This window comes from Eleginops maclovinus, chromosome 1 (assembly GCF_036324505.1).
Source record: "Eleginops maclovinus isolate JMC-PN-2008 ecotype Puerto Natales chromosome 1, JC_Emac_rtc_rv5, whole genome shotgun sequence".
NCBI lineage: Eukaryota > Metazoa > Chordata > Actinopteri > Perciformes > Eleginopidae > Eleginops > Eleginops maclovinus.
This window is the reverse complement of record NC_086349.1, coordinates 22,177,206-22,190,363: the sequence shown is the minus strand read 5'-3', so window position 1 is coordinate 22,190,363 and position 13,158 is coordinate 22,177,206. Positions and strand designations below refer to the sequence as shown.

General features: G+C 43.0%; 1 protein-coding gene across 1 annotated transcript in view; it reads right to left on the bottom strand.

The window, feature by feature from the left end:
- Positions 1 to 1,061: 1,061 nt before the first annotated feature.
- Positions 1,062 to 13,158, bottom strand: part of LOC134866066 (nucleolar protein 4-like) — a 119,308-nt gene continuing 107,211 nt past the window's right edge. The window contains 7 exon segments of the mRNA XM_063885989.1: positions 1,062 to 3,090; positions 4,433 to 4,664; positions 5,601 to 5,714; positions 6,885 to 7,073; positions 7,411 to 7,593; positions 7,808 to 8,077; positions 8,079 to 8,272. Coding sequence (XP_063742059.1) covers positions 2,846 to 3,090; positions 4,433 to 4,664; positions 5,601 to 5,714; positions 6,885 to 7,073; positions 7,411 to 7,593; positions 7,808 to 8,077; positions 8,079 to 8,272 — 1,427 coding nt within the window. The 3' untranslated portion in view covers positions 1,062 to 2,845.

Sequence of the window (13,158 nt, the reverse complement as noted above, 5' to 3'; positions counted from 1 at the left end):
ATGGCTCGGGAGGATTTAAGTCACACGTTTGTTCAAACCTCTGCTACTTCAGGTGTTACTTGATAAACCAGAAGCTATGAGCAAGATAATCCGGATTCTTTCTACCAAGTGGTGGTTACAAAAAGTAACGTTGCTTCTTGTCAGCGTCACAGTTAGATGTTAGATGAGAGGATTGATATCACTCTCATGTTTGTACCATAAATACCAAACTGGAGCCAGCTAGACTAGCACAGAGACTATTAACAAGGGAAAAGTTATAATTAAATCTGCCAAACAGAACCTTAAAAGTATATTAATTAGAACAGTATATGCCGCTTGTTTGAACCATGAAAAAAATGCAATATATTTGTTTTGTTTTTTAGATGTAAGATCTTTTTCAGTCTGGTACTTAAAGATCACTTTTAAACCTTTGTACAGAGCGAGGCTACTGGTGTCCCTTAGTTTTCAGTCTTTATGCTAAGCTAACTGGCTGCTGTCTCAAGATCAATCAGTCATCCTACTATTAAATGAGTTACTATTATTTAAACAGGATTTACTTGATTTTGTCTGTATCTGTGGTGATTCAGTGGCATTTCTTTTCTTTCTTTCTGGGTTATATTAACCAACAACATTTCCCTTCATAAAATAAAAAAAAACAACTGTTAATCAGGATTAGAAACTGGACTGTTTTGCTCCCTTGGGAGATTTAAGTGTGTACTTGTTGGCCTGATATGGAGTACTACAGTGAAGGTGCAAGACTCCACTAATACATCCCGCCAGAGGAGGAAAATACGGCAATACAAAATAAAAGGTTGAAGGAATTCACAGTTAGAAAGTCACACAACACAACATGAATCAAGCCCTATGAAGCAAAAAAAACAAACATAGAAACCAACCAACCGGTCAGAGACAGGGCGGGGGGGAGCTGTTTTTGCTTCGTTGTGGTCGAGTTGCAGTCGAGGTCGCAGGAGGTCGGTTGGTCGGTCGGGTTTTCACGGGGCACTGCGGCTAGCTAACGCCCGGCTTTGTTGAGGTTTCAGGTCTATGGCAGAAGGTCCGGTTTTTGTATAGCAGCAGCAACATGAGAGTTCATCATTTAATCATAATAATAATAATAATAATAACAACAACAATAATAATGGCCATCTCAGAGTTTAACAGACAAACACAGTAAGACTCCTCCTCTTCCTCTTAAACCTGGACAAAACCAGCACGGAGGGGGGAGGAAGAGGGGGACGTTTAGGTCCTTGAAGAAGAGTAGGTCCAATGGAGAGAAGAAGAAGAGAGGGAGAGGGAGGGAGGGGTGTTAAACAGAACGATGCTAAGGTTTCGTTGGCGTTATGTCTACATTTGTAAAAAGTAGAAGTGGGAGGTAAAATTTGCCAGTAGTGATCAATATTCAACCCCTCCCTTCCACACACACCCTCCTCTCTCTCCCCTTTAGGGAGAGAGTCACACTCCTGTCCCATCTGATTTCTCTCCAGTTTTCAAGATGAACTGATTATATACAGCAGCACACGAAGTAAACCCGCACAGATGAAAGAGAAAAAGTTTTAAGATGTAAGTCTTTAAACAACATCAGTTCTTGAAATGCTTCATCGTTTCCACATTACAGGTCTTTTTGCGCAATAAAGTTTGATTCTCCCCCCAAAATATATAAACCTTGAAGACATCAGGTGGTAGAGAAGAAGTTAACTGGCTTCTGGTGGGAATGTTACCATTCACTTGCAGAGTGTGTGTGTGTGTGTGTGTGTGTGTGTGTGTGTGTGTGTGTGTGTGTGTGTGTGTGTGTGTGTGTGTGTGTGTGTGTGTGTGTGTGTGTGTGTGTGTGTGTGTGTGTGTGTGTGTGTGTGTGTGAGAGAGAGGAACAGAAAAAGTAATTGGCAGGTCTGATCTGAGGTATTTCCTGGTGGTCAACATGGCGTCTTGGATGCATAAGTAGCAAGTTGCTCCCTGGGTAAAAGGGGTGAGGAGGAGGTGAGGTTTCAGGTGAGGGAAAAGTGCTATAGGACACAGAGAGCTTATTTACAAGCGAGCACAAAAAAAGTTTCTCTCCTCCTCTTTTTTTTTTTCAAACAAACATTTCCTTTTTTCTTTTCCTGTTTCCGTCTTTTAACTCCTCCGGACTCAAAGTCAATTCTATCTGTCAAGATAGTTGGAACCGCTCCTTTCTTTCAGTCACTTGGGAAAGGTAAAAAAATAAATGCTCACTGGACTCCCAAAAAAACAAAAGAAGTCTTCCATTAAATCAAAAACACTGGTCTTCAGTAGTAATAACTCAGGGAGTCGTTATTTATTTTAAATTGTTATCATCATTAGACGGCGTTGGCCTCGTCTCCAAAACTTCACTTCTCCACCCATGAGGAGGTGGAGTCTTTTATCTGAAACCACAGCAGCAGAATCAACAGTCCTTTACTCCTCTTCATTTTCTCCTCCTCCTCTTCCTCCTCCTCTCTTCCTCTCCCCCACACTCCTTCTCTCAGAGTGTAGTGCTGATTATGAGGTGCTTCCTGAGAGGAGAGGAAGAGATTCCTTCAGAGTCCGAATGCTCCTTTTTTCTTCATGTTTTCCCTCCTCAGGCAGAAAAGATGGACAGAGCATGTGGGGGATTGTTTTGGGGCTTGTTTGATGGGATTTTTCTCCCTCCCTCCCTCCGTCCCCGTTTCCCACTTTTTCCTCCAAAAAATGCAAAGTGGCCACAGTGTCCGAAGAGAAGGCAGATTTAAGGAGGGAAGAGTAAGAACAGGAGGAGGTCTGGTTGATTAGGAGAGGCGGGGGACGCAGACATACACAAACATGAAGGGAGTTGTGTGTGTGCGTGTGTGTGTGTGTGTTTATGTGTGTGTTCTCCCACGTTTCCCCCAAATCAGTTCTGCTGCAGGATGAGGTTCTCCAGCTCGTCTGCCGAGCGGAGCAGGAAGGCGGCCGACTCCCGGTAGCCGGCGATCAGCTGACGCACGGCGGTGATCTCTGGTTGGCTGAGCTGGGTCGATGCCCCGCCCCCTCCTGCACCCCCGCTTCCCCGCCCACCCAGGCTGTTGTTGGTGGAGGCAGAGGAGGAGTTGCTGATGTTGGCGGAGGACAGAGACTTCATGCTGAGGTCTGTGGGACCTGAATGTGAGGGGAGAGGAGGGAGACAGTGAGGGGGGGAGATATTTGTGAGAGATGGATCGATAGGAAAAAGGAGGAAGGGGTGAAGTGTAGAAAAGAACAGATGTGGAGGAGAGAAAGGAAACAATAATACAAGGTGAGATGAAGGAGAGGAGAGGAGTAACAGGGAGAGACAAGAGAAAGATCAGTCAGATCAAAATGACAGAGGACAGGTTTTTATCAGCTGTGAGATCAAAGCTTGTCCAGCTCCCAGGTGAGGAGGGGGAAGACCTTGGGCAAACTTCATCTTGCAGATAATGAGGTTTTGCTAAGAGGGTGCTAAACACTTAAACTAGATTTATAACTGTGTGTCGAGTGTGAAAAGCTACTGCGTGTTGGGGCAACTCTCTCAATTCATGATGGCAAGAAATAAGAGTGTAATAATTACATGATGACATCATTAAGCTCTCCTTAAATGATCTGTTTGCTGAAGCTCTAGTTGAGCATGTCCGTATGCATTCATGACACCTGTCATCTCTTATTCATTCAGGAATCGGTTATGTAAATATTGTACAGGTGTATCGTGGCAATAACTTTGTCATTACGGCTGGGTGTGGTTACAGGTGACACACAGCAGTGACCCCACCCATCAGTGATACAGGGTGTGTTCAGAAGTGAAGCTTTTCAACAAGCTTTCAACTCACTCCTTAAACTTTATAGACTTTATTTCAGCAAGATCTTGAGATTTATGAGAGATATGATGATACCAAAATGGCTGTATCTTAAAACTGATTGGGAAATCATGGATCTGTAATTGACCCGTAACATATAGAGTTATATTTTTACCTTTTCAAGTTATCTGTGACTTGTTTATTAAACCTTGACTTGACGAGGGTAAGTCTGCTGAGCATGGATGCTGTTTTGAGGATCACCGTGCTCCACAATTATTTCAGCAGCAGAACTATGACTTCATCTTGGAACAGTTACAAAAACTGATGGGACACTAAAGCCCCTTAAGAGGAAAATGTACATCAGTTTGAAAAGCCTGCGGTATTTGAGCTCCATATTTAAGGTATGCTGACGTCCGTATTGTGTGTGTGTGTGTGTGTGTGTATGTGTGTGTATGTGTGTGTGTGAGCTGTTTCAAACTGCCATCTGCTGCTCCTTCACTGCTCTCTTTTCTTACGTGGCTCCTTCTCCATCTCCTCATTCATCCACAAATTACCCACTAATGCTGCTTCTTTTCTTCCTTCCCTCCCCCTCCTCCCCCCTAACTTCCTCTTTTTTATTCATTCTTCCCTCTAACGATGACGTGTTGTCCACTTCCTCTCCATCTCTTCCTCCGCCCCACTATCATCCTCACCGTTGCTCTGAGCGGCAGCCCCAGTCGTCAGGGAAACGGGGTGTTGCATGGCAGCGCCCAGGCCCGGGTATCCACGGTAACCGTAGCTGAGGCCAGCCCCGTTGATGTAGAGCTGGGAGTCCTGGGAGGAGAAGGCTGAGGCGGCCAGGGAGTAGGCCGAATGAGCGAGGGACGCCGGCTCCCGCAGACTCCCCCCTCCACTGGACGGCTTGTCCAGAGAGATCAGCTCATCCTGGGGAGGAAACAGGAAGCAACGGGGGGTTATTTTCAAAATAAAAAAGCAAGCTTTGAAAACACTATGATCATTAAATACTCTGTTACAAGTTAAAGTCCTACATTTAAAATGTTACTGCATTCATTTGTACTTTAACTAAAAGAACTCATTCTTTACAGTGGCCCCTTCCAGAATAATATAAAGTAAAAACGGTATGATGGATAAATCAAAATAAAATGCAGTTACTAAATCCTACACATTTTCAGTAAAGAGGTAGATCAGTTTAATTGATCATTTAAAAAGGAGCAAAATTACACACAGTTATGTACAACCATTGGGAGGTCTAAGAACACATTTCTAAAATGTCCTGAAGATACAAGTGAATGGCTTTCAGTGCGGGAGACCTGGCTTGTGAAGCAGGAGCGGGTCAGGAGAGCGTAACTTTAAAAGAGTGAGCAATTCTGAAAGGTAATATAGTTATTTTCCAGTAAATTGCTTTATAGATATAAAGAAAACAGTGAGTATCATAGCTCTCTTGGAGGGAAAACCACCCAACCCTATCGTATAAAAAATAATGGTGTGTTTCATGGACATCGCCGGTGATAGATCTTACGGCAGAGTGTGCAATAGACTGAGTCCACAAGTTTGAGAGCTGAAGAGGAGCAATATAAATCACATCACTGACTGACAGAAAAACTGCCGCCGCAACATTTGCACTACAAAATGTGGGAAATATGTTTCTATTTCTGTATATAAAAAACAAACCTGTGCCTGAAGCAGCACACACGATTATCTGTGTGAATGAGTGCTTCAATTAATCAAGACGCAGGGATATTTATATTCTGTTACTCTCTTGATTATGAGTCTTATTATAGTGAAGTTATTAAGATCATTAATATAGTTCTGCCTCTTTAAAGACAAGACTTTAAGAGCATCATACAAACACTATCTTACGTTATAGGTGTCGAGGCGCATCCTCTTTGCGGCGTTGCGTGATTCGCTTTCGCAGGCGGCAGCCAGGATGTTCTCAGCCATGGCTGAGGTGAGGTGAGGCGGAGTAGGACGAGTCTGCAACAACAAAACAATATGATGGGATTTAATTATAGAGGGAAAAAGAGAAAGTGATTCTAATATATTTCATATTACAGACGGAACATCAACACACATCAGCCATGAAGGAAATGAGGCAGAGAGGGGCAGGAGGCTCCATTTATAGAACTTTTATACCACACTGGAATGAGTGTGATTATTTACTGAACAGTGCCAACACATTAACCAGCACCCTCAGATGTTTAACTACGCACAGTTTGCGTGTGCATGGCATGAAAAGTACATAAAGAAATAAACTGATTCAAGATTACTCAACACAAATTCACTATTTTCTGTCTAACCATTTTTCCTGTTAAATGTTTTGGCTTTTTATTATTTGCATTATTTGTGTTTATTTTATTTTACTTTAATTGTCTTATTTCCTTGTAGTCCTGAAAGGTTTTGTTCCTGGTTAAACCATGTAATGCACTTTATATTTTACACATTCATGTTAGATTCTGAAATCTTTACTGTGTGTACACATAGGTAAGCTTTGGAGTGCAATGTTTTACAGTTATTAAATCCCAGAAAACATGCTTTGCCATAATATGCAGACTGATGCAGATTGTATTTTGATCAAAATAAAAATGAAGAACACCTTCCTGTGTATTAGGGATTAACACATAGTGCAATATGATGCTTCACCACTCTGGGGCAGCACAGACTTTTCAGTGACTGACATATTAAAGCGGCCTGTTGCCTGTCTCGATGAAATACCCGGTAATACTGTTCCAATCATACACCCCTCCTGCATTCGTACAAAACGTACAAACACACCCAGTCACTGCCTTTTCAGAACTGCAGCAAATACAGTTGACTCATTAAATATGTATTCTGGGACTTACTGGTGTTAAAAGTGCACTAAGTAAGAAATACCCATAGACACATTCCTGAATTAAAACAGACCTTAGCTAATGTTAAACTAATAAGAATCATACAAAACAGGAATCGTTTTGAGATAATTACTGGTGTGTTTTCATCACTGGTGAATGTTAGCCTTATAAAAACACACATATGTTCCTTAACAATAAAGAGATATTGCTCTTTTGTTTCCTCTTTCAGGAAAGTATGAAAGAAACAGTATAGAGTAAGATATCGGTAAAGCCATCGTGCTAACAGACAGACGGACGGACAGCCTCGCTACGTTACCTCCATGCCGCTCTTCTTCATGCGTCGGCAGGATTTGAGGTAGGTGCGGATACGCTTGCGGGCGCGTTCCTGGAACTCTGGGAATTGTCTGCTGCAGGACTCGATGATGGCCTGGATCTTCTCTTTGGGCTGTTTGGAGATGGGAACCATTCGATCCAAGTTCTCGTCCACAAACAGACGCACAAACATCTGCAGACAGAAAACACAGCAGTTAATGAACTGCTTTTTGATTGGTTACGGGGAGGTTTTTATCTCATTTGTGAATATCTTGCTCCTTTAAAGTGGTCTTACCTTTAAAAGTATCACTGCTATACATATTACTCTGGTGTACACATGTATGTTATTGGAACCTTTTTTCGTAACTTTTCGTACAACTTGCTGTTGTATAGAGGATATGTTTTTTTTTTGTGTCTGTGCCATGTTTGTGATGAATGTCACTGACATGTTTTAAAGGATGAACATTGTTTATTACTTAATGAATACAAGGAGACACCTTATGGATCCCATAATGTAACGTCTGACTTACATTGAAGGCCTTTAGTCTCTCGGGATCGACTCCCTCCGCCTCGTTGATCTTGTCGTTGTCGTCGTGGTCGTCATGGTCGTCGTCGTCATCGTCGGGGCCGACCTGGCGTCCTGTGGTCAGATCCTCGGCTCCCAAATCCATCTTCACACTGTCGTAGCTGCCACCAGAACTGTACTGAGGGGACTGAACAAGCACATGATGAAGGGTTCAATTAGAGTTAGTCATCAGTGTAGTGTGTCTATCCATGTACTGATTTTATCGCTTATGGCTTTACGTGGTTCATTGCTTTCTTACATAATCTTATTGTAAACAATCGTGTGTGTGTGTGTGTGTGTGTGTGTGTGTGTGTGTGGATTTACAGTATATGTGTGGTTGTGTGTGTGCTGTGTTGTCTCACCTTGCCACCGTAATCCCTGCCGTCTCGTTCCAGTCGCAGCTCAGCAGGGTGTGAGTGGGACTGGGAGTGTGTGTTGGGAGTGTGCGCATTGTGTGTGTGAGGTGTGTGTGTGTGCGGCAGAGGCAGGGCAGGGTGTGGAGCCAGCGAAGGTTTGGCAGCCATGGGGTACTTCCTGCGGAGTTCCTCAGGGTGCAGAGCTCCGAGCAGCGCCGCGGCCGCTGCCGACACGGTGACGGGCAGGTGTGAGGCAGACAGGCGCTGAGGGGGGGGGGTCGCTCAGGTTCATGGGCTGCTGGTCCTCAGACGATGAGGAGGAGGACGTAGGCGTGCTGAAGTCCAGCGGGGCGGGGCCACCGTTACCATTGACCTCGGTTTCCCTGACTATAGCACCGTCCGTTGCAGCGGAGGAGGGGGGGGTCAGAGCGGGCAGCCCGTTCCCACTGCCGCTCTCCGACGAGGAATCCTCTGGAAGCAGAAAGAGAGGTTCATTTAACAGATGGACAAACACTTTTCCTCGTTGTTTATTTCCCACTCAGGTTCCAGCAGTTCAAATAGAGCTTCACTTTTTACATTATCCATAGTTTCTGTTCGTCCTTTCAATGACCCTGAACAGTGTGCACATATTGTACTCACTCAATAAAGGTTTTTCACACTTCTCGTACTATATATAGTATTTATGTTTGTTAAGTAGTAGTCAAAAGGAAATGACTTTCTAAAGAGGGAACTATAAAGTGAGTAATGTCATTCAAAACCACACACACATTATGTACAACATCATATTTCTATCGTCATCATCATCATTCTTGTTTGTGTCTTGTTGCAGGGGACTAATGGAACCTTGCTGGTGTGACAACAACATAAACAAAATCTAAAAACGAATTACAGGTAGGTCAGATTCTGTGTGAATCAGTCATTATCACATAGACGTTACATGATTGCTGTTATGTGTGTACGTCCTGAATAGACACACAAATAAAAGGCATATTCATACGGATAATTACATGGTTCTTTTTGAATGCCCAGCAGATGGCAGGCTTCCTTCATGAAGAACTATGAGATTCTTAGAACCAGTTTTTGCTTTTGTTCTGCTCTTCAATGCTTCATAAAATATTGTTATTTCTGCATGCTTTACCCTTGAATTGCATGTTCGCAATGTGGAGGACTTATTCTCCGCTGCACAGTGATGTTATGTGTTGCAGAACACTTGCTCTCTATTTGAAATTAAGATATTGTTTTGTTATTGTGTATTTTTTAAGAATGAAATTACAAAATGTTTCACTTTGCAGAAAAATAGGAAATGTCTTCATTACAGCCAGAGCTGTCTCGGCTGGAATGAAATTGGGGGACAGTTACTGACTCCCTTTAGCCAGCGGGACTGTGACAGAGATAACATGAGAAAATGATCTCCAAAGTGTCTGCTGGTGGGAGGAAAATAATGAGTGCTCAAATGATTTGAGTTCTCTAAAAGCCATGGGCTGTGCACTCTCTGCTAACACCTTCCTGGCTGCCAGCAATAACAATGAGGGTGTGTGAGATAACATTGTAGCCCAAAAATGGTTATTTGAGCTTGTGTAGTTTTACTGATGAGGTTTTCTGTTCTGAGTGATGCAGAGAGAGGGACTGCGGGCAGCTGCTGCAGAGACCATTGTTACGGGTCGAGTGGAGCAGCGTGTGTTTATTTGATTAAACCCATCAAGTCTGCAGCCTGACCAGACAATAACACAGTGAACACCCTGCATTATGACAGACGCCCCTCCCCCACCTTAACACACTACCACCATCGCCTCATCATCATCATTATTACCAACATCATCTTCCTCCCACTAACAGCCCCTTCCTCACATCAATATTGTTAATGCCATGGTTACGGTTCAAACAGTGTCAGTGAGTACAAACTTCAATTTAGAGCTTCACCAGAACAAGAGTCAAAGTGTGTGGTGAGCTCCATTTGTTAAGTCCATTAGAGCTGAAGTCAACACTTATTGGAGTTATTGATTAACCTTCAAATTAATTGTTTGTTCTGTAAAATCCAAGAAACATGAAAATATGTCCAACCCAGTCCAAGGCCTACACCCAAAGACATATACTTATATGATGTGAAGCAGGAAATGCTGGAAGAAGCACTTTTTGTTCATTCATTTATTTAATGAAACATTACTTTAACGATCAAATCAAAATTGTTGATTGATTGAGGAGATTGTGTTTCTGTTGATCTATTTACTGATTAATTAACTAACGATCCACCTCTACTACCATAGTTATCCTCTAAATGGGGGGTCAGTATTAGTGGAAGAAGTATTCAGGTCCTTCACTTAAATACAATTATCAATACAACAATGAAAGAATATGCTATCACACGCTAGAGACTCAAAAACATTAACACATAGAACAATATCATCAGCAATATGTACTTCAAATATATCTTAAAAGAATATTTGTTCTGCAGAAAGTTTGCACTTGACTGACATGAGCTGCTCCCCTATTTAATGATTTCATGAGAAAGTCTTTAAATGGAGTCTCATGAAACACAGTGCGTAAAATGCTTTAGTATTTATTGTTAGGTTCAACATCTCTGTGTCTCTTTTCAGACAGACAGGCTTCCAAATAAGTGGTTTTAGAATAAATGGTGTGTGCCATGCAGGCTGGCAGGCCAGATGGATGTCTGCACGCCGGACAGTTTTATAGTTCTGGATATATATCTGCTCCATAGTCCAAAACATACACACACAATGAAGCTTTCCAACTGCTATAACCACAGTGAGGATGGATAGATATAGAGAGACACGCTATAACATTGACATTAGCCTACATGCAACTTCAGATTTCACCCAAATGTACGGTTCAATGTTTAATTAGTGCTGCACAGGCACTGCAATACTCCCAGCATCACAAACAGATGGAAGGAGATGGGGAGATTTCCGCTGATGAACATCAGGAGAAGCTAAATGAGACGGAGCATAAAGACTGAATGAATGATTTGAAACAGAAAGCATGCTGATTGGACAAACAGGGAAGAGGAGGAAAAAGAGGAAGAGGAGGCTGTTTCAATGAGTCAACCGCCCTGAATGCAGGAACTGGATTGTAAGGAAAAGTGATGCATAGGAAGAGAGGGGGCAGAGGATGGTATCGACTGTGTCATTCGTTAGGTGGGGGAGGGAGGGAGGGAGGGGTGGAGCCCAAACCGCTGCATGGAGAGAGGGAGAGATGGGTAGGGAGGCACTGGGGGTAAAAAGAGAGAGGGAGGCACAGCCAGGCAGAAGGAAAGAGGTCAGGAAGGGGGGTGGGAGGAGGAGGTGCAGGAGAGGGTCATTGCTCGGGGGTGGGGCCAGCAGGAGGAGAGACAGAGAGGAGAGAGAGGAGAGGATGAGGGAGGATTGAGACAGGAGATGGGAGATGGGAGGGGGAAGGGTGTAGAGAGATTGAGTCAAAGGGACAGGCACGTGGGGGAGATTTTTAGGTTTTTATTCATCTCTTTTCTTCTTCTGCTCTCATTATTACCATCAAACTATCATTTCACTGTACCATATGTTCTATTGGATAAATAGAAAGCATGTCGTCTAGCGTGTATACATTAATGTGATGTGCAGATTATGTGTCAAACATGGCTTGATATTGTACTTATGTTAATAAAGCATGAATGAGGATTCGAGAGCGAGAAAGGGAGAGGGAGACTTTACAATTAAAGAGGGCGACGAGAGGGAGTGAGCGAGAGGGAAGCCATGGGACCTGGAGGTAGAAAAGCATGGCAGAGTGTGTTTATGAGTGTGTAGGGAGTATTCATGCGTAGAGGCGAAGGCCAACCTAATTCCTGCCGCCTTGACACAAATCCCCCCCTCAGCAGCGAGACCTCCATCACTGCATCCCTCCATCCCCGCCCGGCAACACACTGAGGGATCCTGGCTCTCCTCCTCAGCCTCCCTCTCATACTTTGTGTTTCTCTCATTTCTCTGTTCACGCCTGCCTCTTTCTATTTTAGATTTTCTATCCTCCAGAAGCAAAATGCATCCTCTACCTCTATTCCCTGCGGTGCTGTGTCCCGGCTCTCTTTATTCTCTGTCCCCACATAATAAGTCGGTGTCACACTACATGGTACTGTAACAGCAAAACAAGGATCTGATTGGAACAAAAGGCCCAACAATTTGTAGTTTTGTGCAGTGGGTTATTGTTGAACGCAACTAAACCTAATGTTGGCCTACACACTTGAAGTCCTCTTAGTTCCAGGGATCTTAAGGAAACATATTTTTCTCATCAGATTCTTATTTTCATGAATCTGAACAAACAGCTTTCTGCTGAAGTTGAAACTGTTTATGCTGCATGTTTTCTGGGGCTTTAATGCTACTGGACGCAGTGATATTTGAGATAATAGTGTGCCACAATGTTTGAGAATGTTTCACTGTTTCAGCATTATAATTTCATGCTATCGTATGTCGTTGTTCAGCGATTATATACGATATGTTCGGATGTCAAAGTTTTGACGATGTCTAAATCATCTTCTGCAGCAGATGCTATGTTTCTAATCCTGACCCCGGACGTCCGCCTGTCTGCAGGTCATGAAGAATTGTCGACGAGGATCAACATGTGTTTAGTGCCAAGTCACTACATGGGTTTTTCATCACAATGCATTAAATCTGGCATTGTGACCTTCTTAAAATACCTGAATATCAAAAGAACACTGCAGCCTCCTAAATGCGTCTTAACTCCACTTTTTCTTTCCTGATCCCGGAGACTGAAGTTGAAAACCTCTCGCCTTTTTTTTGCTTTCTCTAAACCAGTATTTTATAAGCGCTTTTACAGGTGATCAAAGTCGCTTTACAGAGGTACATAATAAAAAAATTAAAAAAGACAACAAATAAATAAAGTAAAAGTCTCATTAAAATCGAGCAATACAACAACAATCACACATTAAAAGCCAAGAGGTGAGTTTTTATGAGTTTCTTCAAGGTGGTGAGGTTCTTCTCTTTCCTATCAGAACAACAAAGTCTTTAGCCTCCCCCTTTCTCCATGATCTCCTACAGTCAGGAGTCAGGATGGTCATTTGTTCGTACGGTAAGCTTGTGTTTGAACGTGACCTTTTCTAAACGCTGCTGACAACAACAGTAAACATTTGTTCCTCAGTTGAGTAGCTGCGCTCGGTGAGGATTAACCACTTGAAAGGCGGACTGTAAAACAGCACATGAAACATTATCGTTCACTTAAATCCTTTTCTCCACATGAGAGTCATGACACCCTGAGTTAAGAATTCATGACGCAGATAACAAAAATCCATCCTGCCTCAGAGGTGAGTGCAGCACAATAGACTCATTCATGAATATGTACTCAGTTACACATTATATGGTACACACACTAGTCCC